Below are 23,144 nucleotides of genomic sequence, written 5' to 3'. Positions count from 1 at the left end.
TCTGTTGTCATGGTTTGCCTGGCTGTGGGTAAGGTGAAAGGCTGACCCATGTTGAGGTGACATGCCTGTGCCCACCATAGAAACTCCTGTTGAAGGCAGGGAATGAGTGGAATCATTTTTTCCAAGCTGTGGCTGCGCTGAGTCCATACACTTTTCAGGTACCATTGTAATTTCCTCATATGCAGTTTTGCAAATGGTATTAGTAGTATGCAGGATGCCATGAATCCCAAGGCCTACAGAATTTTTCTTGCAGGGAGTTGGGTCTTTGTTGCCATTATTTTGAAATATTGAAACAGCTGTCGTTGTTTGTCTGGCGTGAGATAAGCCATCTGGGCCATTGTATTCAAGCTGGCACCCAGGAATGTTATGTTTTGTGAGGGTACTAGTTTTGATTTCTTTTCGTTTACTGTGTACCCTAAGCAACTTAGAAGGTGTTTGACAAATGCCAGATGCTGTAAAAGAATGTCCTTGCTTTCTGCTTGAATAAGACAGTCGTCCAGGTATGGGTATATTTGAATTCCTCTTTGTCTGCAGTATGCAATTACTGGTGCCAGGCATTTTGTGAAGACCCTGGGTGCAGTAGATAAGCCAAAGGGCAGTGCAGAGAATTGATAATGCATTGAACCTGCAATGAAGCAGAGGTATCTTCTGCAATTTTGTCTGATAGGAACTGCAGGTATGCCTCCTTGAGGTCCAAAGTGACTAGCCAAGCATTCTTGCCCAGCATGGGAAGAAGCTGCTGTAGTGTTAGCATCTTGAATTTTGGTACTTGCAGATAGGTGTTCAGAATTGAAAGATCCAGAATGGGTCTCCATGATTTGTCCTTTCTTGGAATTAGGAAGAGTCTTGAGTAAAATCCTTGTCCCTGCTCCTGTGTAGGTACCTGCTGAATGACTCTCATGTTCATGAGAGCTGTAATTTGTTTTTGTGCCTCTGCCCATTGATTTGGTGGCAGGTTTGGCATTCCTTTGATCCTTGGTAAGGTATGAAAGTGGAATCAGCATCCTTGAGAGACAATGTTTAGAACCCATTTGTCTTTTGTGATGATGTGCCAGTTGTCTGCAAAAATGCTAGTTTTCCTCCCAAGGGTGTTGCCAGGAGAGATTTGCTTGGTAGTTTGAGGATAGAGTCATTGTGTCTGCCTTCTGCTAGCTTGGGGCCTGTCTTCTCCTCTTTTCTGGGTAGCAGAACCCCATTGGCAAGGTTTTTAAGGGCTCTGTGACTGACCTCTGCCCCTTGGGCATCTGTATTTGCCCCTCTGTGATCTGTCTGAAGCTGGACAGGACCAATTTTTGTTGGCCAATTTCTGCTGAAGCGAGGGGGTTGTACCTGCAAGAAATCCTTGACCGTTTGCATAGATTTAGCCTTATCCTCCATTTTCTTTAATACCTCTTCTGCTTTGACACCAAATAATACATCCTGTTGTAAATGTGCATCTAATAATTTTGCTTTAACATGGTCAGGGAGGGTTTGCTCTTTTAACCAAGCATGTCTACGAATGACTGAGCCAGTAACAGCTGCTCTACAGGAAGCTTCCAGTGAATCAAATCCGCATTGTAAAGTATGCTTGCCCACCTGTTCAGCTGCATGCAACAGATCCTGCATTTCCTTGAATTCAAGCTGTTCTGAGTGTGTGCTTATTTTTTGTTTTAACTGAGACATCAGGAATTGTTGATATTTCAACATGTGAAACTGGCAATTTAATGCTCTCATAGCCAGAGTTGCAGAGGTGTATATTTTCTTTCCCCATCTATCTAGGGCTCTGGAATCTCTTTCAGAGGGCACAGGATTTTTAGCCATAGAAGCCTTTGTTTCCTTAGTACCCTGGGATATGGTTTCTGGGTCAGCTACAGAGCTTTTATAAAGGAATTTGTGTGAGTCAGGTACTCTGTAGTATCTGTCTGGTTTGGCTGGAGCAGGAGGTAGAGAGTCTGGATTTAAACTAGACTCCAAGTAGACATCATCCACAATATCTAAAACAGGAGGAATAGCAAGAGGTCTGTGCTGGGGTAATAAAAGGAACTCTCAGAGCCTTTTCTTAGAATCTGAGTAATCCTGGCCTTCTCAGCGGAAATGTTCCCTCATGGTATGTAATGTTTCCCAAAAGGAGTAGTCTTCAGGGGGAGATGCTGAGGGAATAGAGTCTTCAGCATCAGAATCCTCATAAGGTGGAAAAATGTAATCCTGTTCCTCAGAAGAATCTGAGGAGAGAGAAACCTGGCCAGAGGATGCATAATCTTCCTCTTGTCTTGGTCTTTTATCAGGAGGGGGATGGGAACCCCTGATAAGGGTAATTAAATCTTCAGCCATCTTAAGCATCTGTTTCTTAGGCATGGGGCCTTGACCTGTAGACTGATGAACAGTTTTCTTAGGTTTTAAAGGAGTTTTAAGCTTAGCATAAGATTTAATGGTGAGTGTAGTCGGTCTGAAGACACCTTCTGCAACCGAAGGTCTTTCCTCTGCACCGGTGTCTAAATCTGCTCCGGTGTCGGTAGATGGCTGCGTCGGCCTAGTAGACTCCGCTTGGGAGTCGGCAGCTGTCTGGGGTTCCAGCTCTGCGGTCATCAGGGGCTGCGTAGGCGCCTCACTGAAAACCGGAGAAACAGCAAGGCCTCGGGGTCTGGCTTATTCCTAGGCTGCCTGCCCTTATCCTTGCATTTTTTATGAATTGTGGTCGTCGGCTGCTCCGACGGCATGATATAATTGAATTTCCTACCAAAGTAATACCGTGCGAAGTCAAAACGGCGTTTGATAGTGCGTTTATTAAACCTAGCGCAAAACCAACAACCTGTGACGTCGTGGTCTGGGCCTAGGCAAGGAATACAATAGGAATGGAAGTCCTTATGAGGTATTTGCTTCCCACAAGAAATGCAATTGTTAACTTTTTCTGACATTGGACTGAGGCAAGAAAATGTTCCCCAACGGGGTACTTAGCTTTATTGAAGACATCGTTCTGAAATTCAAATCGAAAATCTCAGGTGTCGGCCGACCGGCACTTGCGAACTGCTTCTGCTTTGGGCACCACACGGCAAGAAAGACTGAAGAAAATGGCATTGGATGCTTCTTATATATCCCTGACGCACTGACGTCAGGGAAGAAGCGACAGCAACCGACCCTGGACCAAGACTTTGGAATTCGGGCCGACTGCGGGACCGTCTGACGGCAGGATAACCCAAGTGTGATGACTGCAGCAGGGTAACACGATGAACATCCACTTAACCACAAAGAGGTTGAAAATTTTTAAATACCTCTTTTGGTAGGTGTGACAAGTAATGGGTCCAAGAGGAGTGGGGATATTACTGTAAGTCATAAATAGGAGATCAATGTCTTCCCGAGTGTGTGTGTGTGTGTGTGTGTGTGTGTGTGTGTGTGTGTGTGTGTGTGTGTGTGTGTGTGTGTGTGTGTTTTTCAAGACTAATTGCAGTAGGTGGGGGAGCAGATTAGGACATGCCACACAAGCTGTGAGAACTTGTGATGTATTCAAGACATCAAGGAACACCTGGAAACTAGGACTGGCTATAAATACCTCTATCAGCTCAAGTAAGACTAAGAAACTTTGCCTGAGAAAACGGCTAATCTGCAACTCAGCACCATTCAAGAAAAGGCATTAGTGTACATCAATGGTGACTGTCAGAAGCAATTATAGGACAAGTTGAGAATAAAGATTGGCAGTGTCAACTCATGCACTATAACACAAAGACTGAGAATATGATTTTTTAAGATGGACACCAGACACCTGGTAACACCACCAAAGAGCTGCCACCTCAGCTGAAAATGCACAGTGCTGTGGTGTCTGTCAGTGCAGACAAAATGGACTGGTGAAAATTGGCCACCTCCATACAACGATTTTATGTACCTGCATTATGTAAGTTATAATGAAGCACACCCTTATGCCTTATCAGAGTGCCAAAGGAACAAATAAAACTGAATAAAAAATATTACAACATATATAATGGACATTAATAGCCTACAGTAATGCAGGCACAGCCAAAACAGAACCCTATGGCAAAAAAAAAAAAAATGCCACCAACAAACTTACTCTGAAACCACTGGAACCTATTCTTCTTGTGGTCTAAATTGGAATAATCAGAAAATCATGGCAGAGATAACAGATCAATGACAGTGATGCCCCCAAACATTCCTTCCCATGACAAATCCTTGTCCATTTCCAACTGCAACTTAGATTTATGGGTGGAAAACACAAAATTTATGCCAGGACTGCTCCCTGCACTACTAAAGCCAGCTCTTAAATGCTTTATCCCACACATGAGTCTCCTCAAACTATCTATGATATGATCCCAGTTATTCTGAATGGGGGAAGTGTATGGTTATCGATCACGAGATAGGCAAGGCCAATCTATAACCAAATGGGATAGGTTGTTCCGAGCTCAAAAAAGGAAGTTGTCTAAGTTTAAAATAGCCCACAATGGCAGTTAGCTGAGTACTTACCTATGAACTTATAAATGCAACTAAACAATTTGTGAATTTAAAGATGTAAATGAAGGTGTCCTGCACAGACAAATTTAACTGAATTCTAATTCAGGAACTCAAAAAGATCCATGAAAAATCATTTTGTCATGCACATAAGTACTTTAACACAAAAGAGGATATTGAATAGTGTCTTCTGAATTTCCAACTACCATGAGGAGCTTATCCCAAGTGATGATCACGGAAGGCTTTTTGCCCTTAGGCCTTGTACACCTGTCCAAAAAGGGAAAAAAAATGTGAATCACAAACTGCGTACAATTACATGTATCAGTACTATTATACACATTAATTAAATCTATCTGAGCATCTCTAATATCAAACTATGACAGATTAGCATGTGTTTGATATTTTGCTTATCCAAGGATTTTCTTCAGGGAATGGAAATGCAAACTACTTTTCACTCCAAAATATTTTTATGACAAAGTAATGCAGAACATTATGGTGACAGTACATAGTAGGAAAAGGAAGCCTGGAAATTTTTTTTCTACTGTCCTCAAAGTATAACTTCATGTTAAACACTAATATCGTACAGTTGTGTCCCACTTACCATTATTGTAGATATGTTTGAGTAGATCAATGTTGCAATACTGATTCTTGGTCTTGTTGCCATGCAGAAGCTCATGACTAGCCCAGTTTCCACAGTCTTTGCATCATCTCTAGCTGACGGAAGTCTGAAGGCCAGTGTCTGGACATTACAGTATAAGTACAGCATCCATCGGTGTCACCTTCGGGTCTTTCTAAAGAGAGAACAAATAGTCTCATGCCCGAGGACAGCATGACCTTCCCAGTTGTCTGAATTTGAGTGTGGAGGAGGAAAATCATAGGAGGATGAGAAGGGATAATCAGCTAAGAGTACTATCTGCAGAAAACTCTTCTAACCCTTGTACCCAGAAAGGGGGAGACAAGCTGTCAACAGATAATGATGTTGGAGGGTGGGAGTATGCACTGCAACAATGATCTGCTCGGACATCTACAATTATGTTAAATGGGACACAACTGTACTATGCTCTTTTTATTTATTTTTATTTTACATTTGTTGACCGGGATAGTCCGACTGGATACATGACCATTTTCAGCGGAGGCCCAGGGAGAAAAGCTCCAAAAATACATACAGAAAATTATTTCATTTATACATGTTAAGCACAGTTTACAAATTCATATCAGTATTACCATTCAATAAAAGGATATAAGACATATAATCTCACACATCAGAGCATAAGCAGGTCATAGACTAACAATAACATGCAGTCTAAGTGTAGTAAAAAGTCCTATTTTAACATATGGTTATAGGGTAGGAGTTATTCAGGGTTAGAACAAGGACATAGCCAACGCATAAGTACTGCTTAAGGCTATTTTTGAACTGGGTTATAGAGGGAACCAAAGTAAGATCAGCAGGAAGAGAGTTCCAAGTTTTGCCAACAGAGTTGGCAAACAGAGAGTCCCCCAGCTGAGTTGTTGGTTTTGAATGTTTGTACTAGTAGCCTGCGAGATGAGCACAGTGTCTTGAGGTTGCTGTAGGGGGTGATAAGGTTTTTAAGTACAGGTGTGTTTTCGAGTTGGTATACAATCTTACATGCAACTATTATTTGGTTGTACTGGAGTAGGCTAGGGAATTCAAGCCACCCTAGATGATTTAAGTTATGACAGTGGTGTGCTCTGTATGCTGCTCCAGTGGCAAATCTAGCAATGTTATTATAGCAGCTTGATAGTTTGTTAAGGTCAGTTTTACTCAAGTTTGTGACTAAAGGGGAGGCATAAAGGAGGGTGGACAGTAGATGTGTGCGGGCAATAACAGTCCTGGCTAGTGGGGTTAGGAAAGGTTTAATCTTGTATAGTGAGTTTTTTATTGACTGTTTTAATAGCTTGATTAATATACACATCAAACTTAAGGTTACTGTCTACTATTACACCTAAAAGTTTAGTATAGGGATCTGGTGAAATAATGGTGCTGGTGTTAGATTTTATAGTAAAGGTTGGTATGGAGGACCTACGGGTGGAGGAGAACAGCAGCAGCTTCGTTTTGCTAGGATTTAATATGAGTCGACGATTAAAGAGTCAGTTTTCAACTGTATTAAAAGCATTTTGGGTTAAAGTCTGCAGATCAGAAGGGGAGGTGGCTAAGCAAATTAAAGTGGAATCATCTGCATATTGAATGCAGGTTGCATTTGGGATGACCACATACAGGTCATTAATAAAGATAGAAAATACAAGGGGTCCTAATATGGAGCCCTGGGGGACTCCAAGGGTGATAGGTAGAAGGGTAGATAACTTGTCCTGCCACAGGACAGCTTGTCTACCACTCAGATAAGATTGGAACCATTGAATAGCCTGGTTGTCTACGGAAAGGTTTTCAGTGTGTGTATGAGTAGTTGGTGGTTTACCATGTCAAAGGCTTTGGAGAGATCAAGAAAGAGGGCTGAGGAAGTATATTATTGTTTCGTTTTTTGTTTATGACGTTTGAGAAGGAGAGGAGAGCCAAGGTGGTGCTGTGATATGGTCTAAAGCCATGCTGAGAGTTGGCAAGTAGATTGTTTTGGATAAGACAGCTCAACAGTTGTTTATGGATACATTTCTCCATAATTTTAGCCAGGGGTAATAGAATAGCTATAGGTCTGTAATTTGACAGTTCAGTAGAATTGCCACCTTTATGGAGTGGAATAACATGGGATCTCTTCCAGATAGAAGGGATTGAAGCTTCTGATATAGTTCTGTTAATCAGGATGGAGATGGAGTATGGTATGACATCTGTAGCTTTTTGTAGGTACTCTGCAGAGAGGAGATCTGCAGAAAGGGTGGTTGGTTTTAACTTCTTAATCAGGGTTTGGATAAGTGATGTGGAAACTGGTTGGAAGTGAAAGGAAAGTTGCGAAATGGGTATAGTAGCAATTGGATTTGGGCAACCAGGACTTCTTTATAGTCAATATTGCAGTGCTGATTATTTGCAGGACTCTAAAACTAATAGGAAGGTGGTAGGCCACCTGTATGACCACAGAAAATATGTTTTTGCAGGATGGCAGTAGTGAAACCTGCTCTAGCCCTAGAGACATAGCCTAGGTTATAGTGTTTTGTAAAAGTGTTCTCTGAGTTCCATGTGGTTGCTTCTAGATGACCTGGGTAGGAAATTCTTTGACAAAAGCAGTGGTAGTTGGCTCATGCCTGGTGGCATTGGCTTTAACATGCCCAGGAAGATTTTTTTCATGGTAGGAGTAACAGAACATAATACAGTTAGCTATCCATTTAGAGGTGGTATATTTGGAGACAGGTTTGTCCTGTTTACCCTCTGCAAAAGCCACCAGTAATTGGTCCACTCTATGAAGGTTTTTGTCCTGTCTAGATGGTACCTGATCTGTCTGCACACATGTAAGGAATGGAGGATTTGGAGCACTGGGAGATGGATAGCCTGGTTTAGTGTAAGCTCTGATACCATCTTAGGCATAAACGATGGGTTTGTCCTAAAGGCTACCCTACCCTATCCCTGTGATGGAAAGTAAAAGACTCTTTACATATGAGGACTTGCAGCTCTAAGACCCTCCCAGCTGATGTGACAGTTATAAGGAAAGTGGTCTTCCATGTGAGCATCTTTAGAAAGGCAGTTTTAGAAAGGCAGTGGCAACAGGTAAGGGTGGCAAGTTGAGTCCCTCTAACATATAATGTTGATCCCGGGCAGGAATATGGTTCTCTCTGGGTGTTCTAGAATGAATTACCCCTTTTAGGAAAAGCTTCATGTGGGGGTGTGAGAAGATAGGTGGAGTACTGCAGATGTATGTACCTTAAAGCTGGAACAGGAAAGTTCTTATCTAAACAGGCCTGAAAAGTACTACAAGACTGAGATGATGTATGCCCAAAAAGGGTTGGTGCTCTTGCTGTGACAACAGGTAGAAAATCTCTTCCATTTTGCAAGGTATGGTTTTTTGGTATTGGGTTTCTTTGGTTTCCTTGCTTCCTTTAGAATAAAAAACAAAATACCAAAGGTAATTATAAATGCCTTATACCAAGCCTATTACCTTGTTGGATTTTAAACTATAATTACCGTAATAATAAAATGCCAGTTATACTCCTAAAAAGTAAAAGAAGCACACTTCTAAAAAGCTCCTCAGTGGGTAAATCTTTCAAGAAATCAAATTTTTATCTCAGTCATTAGGTAGAGAGAGAAAAAAGGAAAAAAAAAGTCTCAGCATTACACCTCTGTAGGCTGTCTGAGAAATCTAACAATTTCAGTAAAATCTCCATCTGAAGAAAAATACTCTGTACGCTGTTTGATTCAGTTCGGTAGATCTTTATTCATCTTCTACAGAATGGCAAATATGTGCCGTGAGCTTAGTGAACAGTTGTGGCATGTTGGTTTACATTTATATCCCAAAATGCGGAAGTGTGTGTGGAGAGGTGTCCGTCCTGGGGGACTGCCAATGGTGATGTGACATGCCCCGTGCCTGGACATATTACAGAGTTCCCTACCCTTGAATGGCGATGTGAGCATTACATAAATCTTATATATTCTCCATTTGTTCTATTTTTTTATTTAATTATTTATTTTATTTTATATATTTTTCAACCATTTACATCATTAAAAAGTTATTAATGAACAATCCATGCTAAGTCATACAATGCTTTGCATACGGGTATTGTGGGGTGGTTAATGTTCTAAACTAGACTTTTGTTTCTCCAAAGAACTTATAGTGCAAGGAAACATTTTTGTTGAAAAATAAATTCTTTACTTGTACTCCAGTGCTTTCACATTATTGAGGTTCATCAGATCTGCCTTCTGCAAAACAGATTAAAGGAAAACTTGCGTGCCAGTTTTATTTCCAAAAACTCCAAAAAAGACAAAACCACGAAAAAAAAAAAATCAGCAAAAGAATTTTGCTCACAGCTGCTGCCTCCATTGTGTGTGTGTATGTGTGTGTGTGTGTGTGTGTGTGTGTGTGTGGGGTTGCCATTTTTATTAACCAGACTGTTGCTCGTCCCTCTCTAACATTGATGACAACTAGGCAGAGTATTTTGTTTAAATGCTTTAATGTAAGAAACACATCAGGATGGATAGCAGCATCATAAAATACAAACTGGTTTACAGATACTACCATATCTTGTAATGTAACAATCTGGACTGAATTTTGCAACACGGACAGTCTCCGGTGAACAACTTGTATCAGGAACTTCTGGATTCGTCACAAGAATAGGAATATTCTCTGAAATTTCCTCTGGAATTGGAAAACTGGACAGCTCACTCTGATATAAGGAGTCTTTCTCACAGGCTATGTGATGTGGTAGGCTTGGACACTGGTATTAAATGCTTCCGATTCCACCTAAACTCTTCTCCTTGGGATTCCACAATGTAAGATCTCGGTTCTAGGCAAATATTCTTCATGATTGCAATCCGATCACAATCTCTGGACGTTTGCATCCTTACCGCTTCTCCTTCTCGTAATGGATTGAGCAGTTTGCTGGTTTTATTGTAGTAGGACTTATGGGTTAGGTGCTTCCGCAACAGATTGGCTTTCACTGACCTGTTATTCTTAACACATGGAATCAACAACTGACTACGGATTGGTAATGTGGTTCTAGTTTGTCTCGATAGAAGCCTCTGGGCAAATGAACCAAGGGGTTTATCATGAGGAACACTTCTGAGATTCAAGATATTCAGGAAAACATCACCATTATCTTGTTTTGACTTTGCAAGTAATTGTTTTGCATTTTGAACTGCACGTTCTGCCAAACCACTTGACTGCGGGTACTCGGGGCTACTTGTGACATGAGTAAATTCTCACTCTTCAGCAAATCTTTTGAACTGTTGGCTTGTAAACTGCGTGCCACTATCAGAAATAACTTTGTGTGGTCTACCATGTACTGCAAAATGACACTTCATCTTAGTAATGACAGTACTGGATGCTAGATTGGGAAGTAGGTCAATCTCGAACCAATTGGAGTAAATCTACTAACACCAAATAATGTTAACCATTCCACTCGAAGATATCAGTGGCTACTGTCGACCGAGGTAGTTCAGGAATCTGGTCTAGATGAAGTGGCTCCTTCTGCTGATGTGACTTTGTACTACTACACGAAGAACAAGATGAAAGTGCTCTCTCAATGTCTTTGTGACACAGAAGGCCAAAATACTAATTATCTAGCCCTTCTTATGGCAGAGTCAGTTCCTGGGTAACCACGATGCAAGATAGTAATGTAGTCTTGTTGCAAGGACTTTGGAACAATTACTTTTGGACCTTTCATAATACCTTTGTCAGACAAAATCTCATCTCTGTATGGATTGCACTTCTTGAGCTAAACTAGACTGCTTTGATGGCCATTCTTGATTGATAAACTGGTTGAGCCTCTGTAAAACTGGATCTGTAGTTGTGTGATCTCTCAGCTCATCAAGAAGTGTGGAAGAACAATTTCTCACTTCCATGACTCCAAAATCAAGGTTCACATTCTCCTTTTGTTTAGTGATGTTTCTGGGCAATCTGGATAATGCATCAGCAAGACAAAGAAGTTTGCCTTTCTTGTAGACAAGATTAAAATTATACTTTTGCAATCTCAACATTACACATTGCAGTCTGACTAGAGCTGAATGCATAAGCTTTCTCAAGATAGTGACTAGGGGTCGGTGGACTGTTTCATTCTGAATAGGTTTTCCATAAACATAATCATGGAACATCGAACATGCAAACACAACTGCCAAACGTTCTTTCTTGATCTGGGCATACTGCAATTCAGTTTGGATGAGTTCTCAATGCATAGGCAACAGGCTGACCCTCTTATAGAATGACTGCATCAAGACCAAATTTTGAAGTATCACAGGAAAACGTAACTGGCTTATGAACATCATAGTACCTGAGAGCTGGTGGACTAGCAATTCTCTGTTTCAAGACATCAAATGCTCTTTGGTGCTGTTCTAACCAAGACCATGATACGTCTTTACGTGTCAGCTTTCTAAACGATGCTGACAGTTGCCTTAAGTCTGGAATGAACTTGCCTAGATAGTTAACCATGCCAAGAAAATGTTGCAGGGCTTGAACATTGTCTGGAGCTGGCATCTTGACAATGGCTGTTTGCTTAAAAGGGTCTGGTCGTAGGCCTGAACTAGTAAATAAATGACCAACATACGTAATCTCTTGAAGCCTGGATTTGCATTTCTGTGGATTGAGCTTAAGAGTCACTTGACATGCACTTTCCAAAACTTTTCTGAGGTTTCTGTCATGCTCTGCTTCACCATTACCTCCTACTAGTATGCCTACTATAACGGCACAGGAATACCCGAAAAAAGTTGCTCCATTGCATGCTGAAAGATTTCACTTACAGAATTTATCCTAAATGGCATTCTCAAATATCTGTACCTTCCAAACGGAGCAGTGAAAGTAGAGAGCAATGAGAATTTTTTGTCAAGCTGAATTTGCCAAAATGAAGGATATGCATCTAAGGCAGAAAAAACACTGGCATTTGGCATTAAGGCTGCAAATTCAAATACTGTGGACATTGAATGAGGAGGTCTTTTTAGTGCTTTATTCAAATCTTGTGAGTCAATACATATTCTGATGTCATCTGAGCTTTTCTTATGAGCTACCACCATGGAAGATATGCATTCAGTTGGTTCGGCAACTGGACAAATTACACCTTGTTGCACCATTTTATCTCTGACTCTGCCCTGCATGGCTACTGGAATTTTTCAAGCTGGACTGACCTCTGGGTCTAACTTCATGGAGTACACAACTGGAAGCTTCCCTAGTTTGTCTTCGAAGAGATCAGCATAGGTAAAAAAATGTACTGGGTGAAATTAGAGTAGTGGCCTTTAAAGCTAACGTGGTGGACATCCTTATTAAATAGGTTCATAGGTAAGTACTAGGCTATCTGCCCAAGAGCATTTATAAGCCTAGTCAGAATGTGTTGGCTTTCGCCACCCCCTTAGATTAGTTCCCTGTGCATCTGTCCAGCAGAGCCATTAGTTCCCTGTGCCACTGTCCAGCAGAGCCACTGCAGTGATCCCCGGGGTAAATTTTCTGTTTTCCATCTACCCGTCAAGGTTTCTCTTGAAGAGTGTTAGTGAGGGGCTCTGCCTGATGTATAATGGAATCCTGTCCCAAAGCATGGGGAGTCTCTGGGACAGGAATCTATCCCTCCAGCATGTCCTATTTATCGTTGTGGTGAGGTTTATATCTCTAGAGCGTGTGGCTCTCCGGGATTTGTTTTTTTTTAGGTGGAGCATATCCATCAATTCTGGGTTGGACATGGCCTTGTATGTCAGGCAGAGATCATCTCTGAGTAAGCAGTATGCAACCGAGTACAGCTGGAGTTTCTTGAGTTGGTCTGCATACGGCATCTGTTTGAGGCCAGTAATCCTCTTGGTGAGGTACTTTTGTGGTCTTTCCAGCTGTTGCAGGTGTCTTATAGGTTCATAAGTAGGTACTAGGTTATCGGCCCAAGGGCTTACGTAAACCTAGCCAGCAAGGTTCCATGGCTCACACCACCCAAGAAAGTTATTTTCCTGTGCCACTGTCGAGCAGACACACAGAAGTGATCCCCGGGGTGTATTTTCTATTTCCCATCCACTCATCAAGATTTTTCTTGAAGAGTGCTAATGAAGAACTTTGCTTGACATAGATAGGTAGCTTGTTCCAGAGTACAGGAAGTCTTTGGGACAGGAATCTATCCCTCCAGCATGTCCTGTTTATTGTGGTGACAAGGCTTAGGTCCCTAGAGCATGTAGCTTGGAGTGATTGGGATTTCTTTAGGTGTAGCATGTCCAACAGCTCTGGGTTTGACACAGCTTTATATGTTAGGCAGAGATCACCTTGGAGTAGGCGATATGCTACGGAGTAAAGCTGGAGTTTTTTGAGGCGGTCAGTGCACGGCATTTGATTGAGACCAGTAATCCTCTTTGTGAGGTACTTCTGTGGCCTTTCCAGCTGCTGCAGATGTTTTGTGAGGTACATTCCAAAAGGGGCATTGTACTCTATAATGGGTCTAATGAGTGACGAGTAGAGGGGAAACAATGACCTCTTTTTTCTTGGATGAGAACCCTTTTATGATGAGGTGTGCCACGTAGAAGGGCTTCCTGACTACTGTGGTGATGTGACTATCAAAGGAGAGACTACTGTCCACCTAGTTCCCAAGGTCTCTTATCACGCATTCGGTGTTAAGTAGATTGCTGCCTATGTTGTAGTTCATGGGTACAGAGTTTTTACCAAAGGGGATGACACTGCACTTTTTGAAATTGAGCTTGAGGCCATGGCTCTGACACCAGGCATCTGTCTCAGTGAGGCCCTTCTGTAGGATGTCCACATCATTTGGGGACTTGGCAATGGCTCCTAGTTTGCAGTCATCTGCGAACTTTGTTACATCCCAAATGGGGCGTTGTATTCTATGATGGGTCTAATGAGCAATGAGTAGAGAGGCACAATAACCTCTTTTGTTCTAGATGCGAACCCTTTTGTGATTAGGTGGGCCACATAGGATTTTCTAACCACCTTGGCAATATGATTATCAAAGGAGAGATTACTATCTACTTGGGTCCCCAGATCCCTTATTACATTTTCTGTATTTAGAGGACTAAAACTTATGTGGTAGTTCACGGGTACTTAGTTTTTTTCCAAACGGGATGACTATGCACTTTCTGGCATTTAGATTGAGGCCATGATTTTGACACCAGGTATCCATCTCAGACAGACCCATCTGGAGGGTGTCTATCAGCCGGAGAATCAATTATGGCCCCTAGTTTGCAGTCGTCTGTGAACTTGGTCAGCCATAGTCTTCCTATGCTTGCCTGTACCTCTGAGAAGTATATACCGAACAGGAGGGGTCCTAGGACAGAGCCCTGGGGGACGCCACTTGTAACCGGTTTAGAGACGGGCGTAGAGCCTGCAACTCTCACCGTGTAGGTTCTATTCCATGAGCCAGCTGGCAACCCATCTCGTGACATAGGGGTTTAAGTTCAAGCTGGTGAGCTTGTCTATAATACTAGAATAGGGAAGTGTGTCTAAAGCCTTTGTGAGGCTTACGTAGGCAGTGTGGACCTCCTTTCCCTCGTCTAATGCCTTGGTGACCGCCTCAAAGAAGACCACCAGGTTTAGGAGGCATGATCTGCCCTTAACAAAGCCAAACTGTGTAGGGTCCAAGGTTTGGAGGTTCCCAATGTCTCTGTTAATGAGTTCCATGATGATGCGTTCCACAGCCTTGCAGACCAGGCTAGTCAGGCTTATAGGGCGATAGTTCCCAGGGTCCATTGTGGCTCGTCCTTTGTGGAGCGGGATAACTGTTGCTGTGCACCACTCTGTGGGTACGTAACCTGTAGAGCGGCTGAGTTTGAACAATGTGTTTGGTGAGGGGTTAGTTCATTTTGGAGCTCTTGTAAGACACAGCCTGGGACACCATCCGGTCCCATTGAAGCTGTGTTTTTGGCTTTGGATAGGGCTGTTTTAACCTGCGTGTCGGTGACTGACGGGGCCCTACATTCTTCTGGTATGGTTATGGGCCCTTTAGGGGGTGAAGTTTGCACTAAACCTGTCTGCCAGAATGCTGGCAATATCAGTCAGTTCAGTGTATTTTGTGCCATTCTGCACTAACTCAGAGCAGATCTGAGAGTTTCCACTTAGGTTTTTGACATAGCTAAAGAACGCTTTGTGGTTATCTTTGGAGTCATTAGCAATTTTTCTTTCGAAACTAGCCTTGGATGATTTAATGAGGGATCATAGTTTCTTGCTGATACTGATCAGGGATGTCTTTCCTTCTTTTACTCTTTTCTTTATTAGTTTCCTCCTTCTGTTGTATAGCTTGTTTATGGCAGGGCTCCACCAGACTGGTTTCCTTTTCCTGGAGGAGTGAGTCTTGGTTTTACTTGGGATAGCATGATCCATGCATTCCTGCAGATGCTCATAGAGTGCCTTTGTAAAGGTTTCAGCAGCTTGGACAGCATTGTCCTTTAGCATGGGGGCTGTGAACCTTTCCACCTCGGTCTTAAGTAACGTGAAGTTTGCTTTTGAAAGCAGTCCCATTCTCAAACTATCTCTGAGCCCCAATAATGACTAGACATGCTTCTTAACCACATAACATAAGTCATAACATCTTCCAGCAGAGTAACATGAAAGCACTATTGAGCCTTTAGTCTGAATGTCTTCACCTCCAGAAGTAACAAGCTTCGCACACCTTGCCAAATCAAGCCTTTCACCATGACAAATTCTAGCAAATGTTTCTGCTGACATAACACTGCACTTGGAACCTGTATCGATTTCGAGCTCTGTAGGCTTGCCATTGATCCAGAGAGTAAAAAATACTTCATTCTTTGGCCATAAATCTACTGCATTAACTATTTCATGAACCACTAACACACCATCAACAGAGAGAGGAGGGTTACAGCTCTCTAATTGATCAAATCGTTTCTTAAAATGTTCCCTTCTAATAAAAGACTGCGGTCTTTTTGATTTACAAAACCTCTTGAAATTATGCCATTTATTCCATTTTTGGCATTGCTGACCAAAAGCTAAACATTTTTCCCTTTTAGATTCATGATTTCCACCACAATAACGACAGTTGGAAACAAGACTAGGTTGGGGCTCATGCTTTGAGTTTGCTGACTCACTCTTATGCTTCACTGAGACCGTGCGAACTCTGGAATTTGCTAGAAATTTCTGAGGTTTACCAGTGAGTGCTGTAGGGGCCACAGTTGCTACCATGCGCTCAGGTCTGTTTCTTTTAACCACGTGCTGCATGTGATTAACATGAGCCTTATCACTGTGCCTTCTACAACTGTTCTCATCTGTAAGCATATTTGTGTGCTTTTCTGTAAACTCGTATATCTGCCAAATCTCAGTGGCCATCCTCTCCCCACTCTCCAAGATCCTGGAGAAATCCATTAACTCTCAGGTACTTCACCACCTCCTAGCTAACAATCTCTTCGCCAAACCCCAACATGGCTTCGGGCCATATCACAGCACGACTACTGCCTTGATCTCTTTCACCAACACTATCCTCCATCATAAAAACAACGGATTATTCTCCACCGCTATATTTCTAGATCTACCCAAGGCATTTGACATGGTATCACACAAAATGCTACTCTCCATTCTCAATCATCTCTCCTTCTCCCACTCGGCCACCAACTGGTTCCAAAGCTATCTGACCGGGTGACAACAATCAGTCATCTGGAAAGAAACCTTATCACCTCGTCTCCCCATTTCTCTCAGTGTCCCCCAAGGCTCCATCCTTGGCCCCCTACTATTTTCCCTGTTCACCATTAATCTACGTACCTCCACAAAGCATGCTTCCCTCATACAATATGCAGATGACTCCACCTTCATCTGCTGTGCCCCCACTCTACCAGAACTTCAAAATATCACACAAGAATCATTTACATCAGTAGAAGGTTGGCTATCCAAAGCCCATGTTCTACTAAATCCTAACAAAACCAAACTCCTTATCTTCCAACCCTCCAAATCCAATCACCCGCCCACTTCAAGATCCTTGCCAAAGAAAATACCATAATCTCCCCTTCAGATCACACCAAACTTCTTGGTGTGGAGATTGATAAACTCAAATTTGATGTCCACATATCTCTTACCATGAAAAAAGTGCACAAAAATCTTGGAGCACTTTATAGAAACAAGCTATACCTAACCAAGCCAGCTAAAACCTGCATTGTCTACTCCCAATTAATATCCACCTTACTCTATGCCTCGCCTGTACTAACCAACCTTAGACAATTTGACTCAAACAGGCTTGAAACCTGCTACAATAAGATAGCAAAATTTGCAACAGGTACATCCTACTGCAACCACCACTGCCACTCACTAAGAGGAGGAGATTGGCTGGAACTCCCACAACTCTCTTTTGCCCACAAACTAATAAACCATCCTCATAAAATCCCATCACTTCAGAACCTTCTCCAAACTTACTGCTCCTCTAGATCCCTTTGCTCCAACAGCAAAAATCTTCTGGTCACCAAATCCAGTAACTCTGCAGATGAAGCTTTATTCTCTTATGCCATACCCAAACTTTAGAACACCCCCGCCCCGTTCTATAACCTCCTTACCATCCAACAGTCTATATAAGCATAGCCAAACGGTACCCTGGCTTTTGCCACCCCCAAAAATTATTTTCCTGTGCCCCTGTCAAGCAGAGCCACAGAAATGATCCCCGGGGTGAATTTCTTATCTCCCATCCAATCATCAAGATTTTTCTTGAAGAATGCTAATGAGGAGCTTTGTTTCATATAGATGGGTAGTTTGTTCCATAGTATGGGAAGTCTCTGAGACAGGAATCCATCCCTCCAGCATTTTCTGTTTATTGTGGTGACAAGGTTTAGGTCCCTAGAGCATGTAGCTCGGAAGGATTGGGATTTCTTTATATGAAGCATGTCCAACAGCTCTGGGTTTGACATAGCTTTGTATGTTAGGCAGAGATCGCCTCTGAGTAGGCGATATGCGACAGAGTAAAGCTGGAGTTTTTTTGAGATGGGCTGCATAGGGCATCTGTTTGAGGCCGATAATCCTCTTTATGAGGTATTTCTGTGGCCTTGCCAGTTGTTGTAGATGTCTTGTGAGGTACATACCAGAAGAGGCATTGTGTTCTTATAATGGGTCTAATGAGTGATGAGTAGAGGGGAACAATGACCTCTTTTTTTCCTGGATGAGAAACCTTTTGTGATGAGGTGTGCCACGTAGAAAGATTTCCTGACTACTGTGGCAATGTGATTATCAAAGGAGAGACTACTATCCACCTGTGTCCCAAGGTCTCATCACACTTTCGGTGTTAAGTAGACTACCGCCTATGTGGTAGTTCATGGGTACAGAGTTTTTACCAAAAGGGATGACAATGCACTTTTTTGCATTGAGCTTGAGGCCATGGCTTTGACATAAAGCATCTGTCTCAGTGAGGCCCTTTTGTAGGATGTCCACATTATTAGGAGACTTGATTATGGCTCCTAGTTTGCAGTAATCTGCAAACTTTGTTAGCCAAAGACCTTCTGTGTTAGCCTGTACTTCAGAGAAGTAGATACCAAACAGGAGAGGACCTAGGACTGAACCCTGTGGCACTCCACTTGTCACTGGTCTGAAGTTGGATTTAGAGTCTGCTACTTTCACAGTGTGGGTTCGGTCAGTGAGCCAGTTGGCAACCCATCTTGTGACATAGAGATTTATACCTAGTTTAGTGAGTCTGTCTATAATTCCAGAGTGGGAGATGGTGTTGAAAGCCTTGGCGAGATCTAGATAGGCTGCGTGTACCACCTTACCCTTATCTACAGCTTTGGTGACCGCTTCAAAGAAGTCTATCAGGTTTAGGAGACATGATCTACCTTTTACAAACCCGAACTGGGTAGGGTCCAGAGTTTGGAGATTACCAATGTCACTGTTTATAAGTTCCATGATGATACGCTCTACAGCCTTGCAGACCAGGCTAATGGGGCGGTAGTTCCCGGGGTCCGTGGTGGCTCCCCCTTTGTGGAGTGGGATAACCGTTGCTGTGTGCCATTCAGTGGGCACAAAGCCTGAGGTGAGGCTATGATTGAAAATGGTACTTAGGTGGAGTGCCAGTTCGTTCTGTAGTTCATGTAGAACACAGCCTGGGATGTTGTCAGGTCCCATGGATGCTGTGTTCTCGGCTTTGGAGAGTGTGTTTTTTACCTGTGCTGCTGTGATTACAGGTACTTTGCATTCTTCCGGTATAGAGATGGGCCCTTTAGGGGATGAGAGAGGGGTAAAGTTAGCACTGAACCTATCTGCCAGGATGTTGGCAATATCAGTTGGTTCTGTATATTTAGTGCCATTGTGCTGTAACTCAGAGCAGATCTGAGTGTTGCCACTGAGATTCTTGACATAGCTATAGAATGCTTTGTGGTTGTCTTTAGAATCAGTGGCGATTTTGTTTTCGTAACTAGCTTTGGAGGATTTTATGAGGAATCTCAGCTTCTTACTGAGGCTGACCACTGAGTTCCTCCAATCATGGGATTTTACTCTTTTTTGCAGCAGTTTCTTTCTTCTGTTGTAGAGTTTGCTTATAGCAGGAGACCACCAGATTGGCTTCCTTTTTTTGGAGGATAGCATCTTGGTTCTGTTACGGATTGCATGATCCATGCTCTTGTGTAAGTGCTTATAAAGTGCAATTGTATAGGATTCAGCAGTCTTATCTCTACTGTCTGTCAGCATGGGTGTTGTGAAGTTTGCCACTTCTGTCTTAAGAAGCGTGAAGTTGGCTTTGGAGAAATTTTTTATGGTAGTTTCCCTAATGGGGGGTGGGGCTAGGATGTGGATGTCTAGGGTGATTTGCTTGTGGTCGGATCTGACCAACGAGGAATTGACCTCTGGTGTGGAACACCAGTTGCCCATGTTGGTAATGACCAGGTCTAGGATATTGCTGCCCCTGGTGGGGGTGTGGATAAGTTGATCCAAGGTATTGGAATTTATGAATTCCAGAAAACGTTGAGCACAAGAGTTAGTACATGAGTAGTTTTCCCAGTTAATGGTGGGGTAGTTGAAATCGCCCATTATTAGTGTGTTAGGTTGTACCCTAATATTTTCCAGCGCATCGAGAAATGAGGAGTGGGAATCCTGGGGCATGGTGGGGGATCTGTAGCAATTTGGATTGCGGTCTTGCCCAGAGTTAGTTGCACTTGGAGAATCTCAGATGCATTATGCTGCGCAACTTGCCTGGAAGTGTGGATATCCTTAATGAATATGGACACGCCTCCACCTTTAGTGCTTCGGTCCAAGTTAGGTGGCCGAAAGGTGTGGTATGAATTATAGCCTGGTAATGCAGGGGTGCTCTCTGGAGCCTTGAACCAGGTCTCTGTCACTGCACAGATGTCGATGTTCTCCATTTTAAGGAGTGCCTCGAGTGAGTGCATTTTGAGGTTTAGACTTCTAGCACTGAGTAGCATTACCCGCAGATTTTGCTTGTTTGTACCTTGTTTTGCGAAGTATACATACAGTAGGCATGATTCACTCCTCTATATTCCTGCAGTTTCAAATGAGTGCTTCTCGATCTTAAACAGTAAAATTTGGACTCCATCCTGGCCTCAAGTTGTCTTAGACATGCCACTTCTGACACCATCTCACTCATCCCTCTCTAACACAGATGACAAGTAGGCAGGGTATTTCATTTAGATGCTTTAATACATAGAGGCACATCAAGATGGATAACAGCATCATAAAATACAAACAAACTGGCTAACAGACATACGTTACATACATACATGCTTACATCTCAACAGCTTACTACAAAATGGCAGTCAGGCTTGCTTGTGCTCAGCACCTATACACTTGTGCAAGCCCATGGATGACTTCTTAAAGATAGATGCACATACAATCTACACATACTATTATTAACATCCCCAACTACTGATGGAAAATGGTTTTGTAGTCAGGTTTGAGTATTCGGTTTGACATTTTTTAAGATGTTAGTGAGTCATGTGGTCTGGTGTTGAATGAGCCAGAGGCTTGTGTGTACATGCACGTGTAAGGATGCCTGCAAATAGTACTATGGTTAGGGAATAAGGTAAAATTGATCCTTAGCCCAGGACTAATGCAGGGCCAGAGAAGTAGTTAAAGTGGTCTGAGCAATGTGGGGGGGCGGCAGCAGTGGGGTTGGGGGTGACACATTCTATAATGTTGAAGAATTTTAAAAACAGAAAAATAAGGAGCATAACTAAGCTGGATAGGGCTTTTGGTGGAGGGAACAGTTGATGGGTGTACGTTCGAGCCAAACCATTAGCTAACCTAATGTCCAATGGGGCCAGACACCGTAATATTGCTGAAAGAAGGCTTGTTCTAACCTTAGTCCTGTAATGCAGGAAACAAGGCCATAAACTAATTGAGCTGCTAACCCGAGGGATGTTATACAATAGGACTGAGTTACTGAACAAATCAAAACATTAGTGCTATTAAAACGTTGTTGCTAGACTGCATGTTTTGGGGTTGGAAAGGGCATTTACTCTGTAAGATGTCCAGCCCCAGGAAGTGTCACATCACCACTGTCACACCTCCAGGATAGACACCTCCCCACACACACATCCACATTTTGGGATATAAATGTAAGCCAACATACCACAGCTGTTCACCAAGCTCACAGTGATTATCTGCCATTCTGCAGAAGATGAATAAAGATCTACTAAACTTAATCAAACTGTGTACAGAGTATTTTTCTTCACATTGTGGTTTTACTAATATTGTTACTGAGACTTCTCAAATAGACAGCCTACTGAGGAGTAATGCTGAGATTGTATTTTTTTCTACCTCTCTAACTACTAACTGAGATAATAATTTGATTTCCTGAAAGACTTGCTCACTGAGGAGCTTTTTGGAAGTCTGCTTCTTTTACTTTTTAGAATAATAACTGCATTTTATTTTTATGGTAATTATAGTTTAAAATCCAACAAAGTAATAGTCTTGGTATAAGGCATTTATAACCCCTTTACCTTTGGTCTTCGAGCCAAGTGGCAGCAATCCCTCACCTGCAATGCAAGGCTTGCTATATCTGCCAGACTACATGGTACCTGCAGTTTACTGACTTTTTATGCCTCTTTCAGAATGGAAAGCAAATCTGCGGGACAGGAGACATTCCTTGGTGTAAAAATCCAATCTTCCAGGTTGTTAGCCTGAGTATGACTAGGTGAGTATGGAAGACAGATCTCTTGGCCTGGCTGAGGAGACCTACTTTCTACAGTAGGGTGTGGAATCTTCCCTAAGTAAGGAAGGAGGTGACACTCTGGAAAAATAAACTGAATGAGGGACTGCAAGCATTTTGAACACACGTGAAGCACAGTGAATTGCACAGCGTGAAAGAAATTAAGATGGTGCCGATGGACACCCTTCTTATACCCTGATGTCCAGACATTGGTCTTCAGATGTCCATTGGCTATGGATGATGCAAAGACTCTGAAAATTGGGGTCAGTCACTAGCTTCTGCATTGCAGGAAGACCCAAGAATCAGTACTGCAACACTGACTATGAAGAACATCATATTTTTATAAATACAAGGAATCCTGTACACCATCTGCACTGCTCTATAGAGCAAAGGAGTATGGCTTGCATCATAACTATCTGGAATTTCTTAAAAAAAAGTTTAGGCCAGTTAAATCCAAGATGGGTTTGAGGGTCTTTGATTCTGTGGGAGCTAAAAAGAATCTGAAATTGATTCTTGACACTCTCTGGTCTGCTAAGACCATTTGGATCTCTCTTTTTTTGAACAAGTTGAGTGATCTACTTTGTTGTTGCCATCTGGTGTGGAAAATCTGGGAGGGGCAAGGATGAGGGTTGGGGTTTCCACAGTAGGGAATTATGTAGCCTCTAGGTAATATGTCCATTAACCAGTTTTCCTGTGCAATGGCCATCCACAAGTCCAAGTGAAGACAGAGTCAACCCTTAACTACCTCCAGAGTAAGAACTCAGGCAAATCCTTAAGGATGCTGAGATGGCTTCCCAGAAGAAGGGCCTCAGAATCCTTGAGTTTGAGAACCCCTCTGCCCCTTGGGTGGCATCTGTTAAAGGGGCATACTCTGCCATGGCTGACCCTATTTGAAAAGGAATCAAAGGAAAAGCACTGGGATTGACATTTGGAACCCCTCTTGTAGAAAAGAATTTTTAAGTGGTTCCAAAACATTTTCCAATGGCAAACAATGTCTTCTCTTCCTGTTAATTTTCAGTAGTTTTCCCTTAATTTTAGGTTTGAAAAGGGTA

The 23,144-nt window shown here is 42.5% G+C and overlaps 1 protein-coding gene across 1 annotated transcript in view; it reads right to left on the bottom strand.

Annotated features, from left to right (window-relative positions):
- VPS16 (VPS16 core subunit of CORVET and HOPS complexes) overlaps positions 1 to 23,144 on the bottom strand; it is a 1,917,946-nt gene that overhangs the window by 959,309 nt on the left and 935,493 nt on the right. Inside the window, exon 9 of the mRNA XM_044060689.1 lies at positions 4,612 to 4,701. Coding sequence (XP_043916624.1) covers positions 4,612 to 4,701 — 90 coding nt within the window. The remainder of the gene's footprint in view (positions 1 to 4,611; positions 4,702 to 23,144) is intronic.

The sequence above is a fragment of the Protopterus annectens genome, chromosome 2.part0 (assembly GCF_019279795.1).
Source record: "Protopterus annectens isolate FY-2018-M chromosome 2.part0, PAN1.0, whole genome shotgun sequence".
NCBI classification, from domain to species: domain Eukaryota; kingdom Metazoa; phylum Chordata; order Ceratodontiformes; family Protopteridae; genus Protopterus; species Protopterus annectens.
This window is presented reverse-complemented; position numbering and strand designations above follow the sequence as displayed.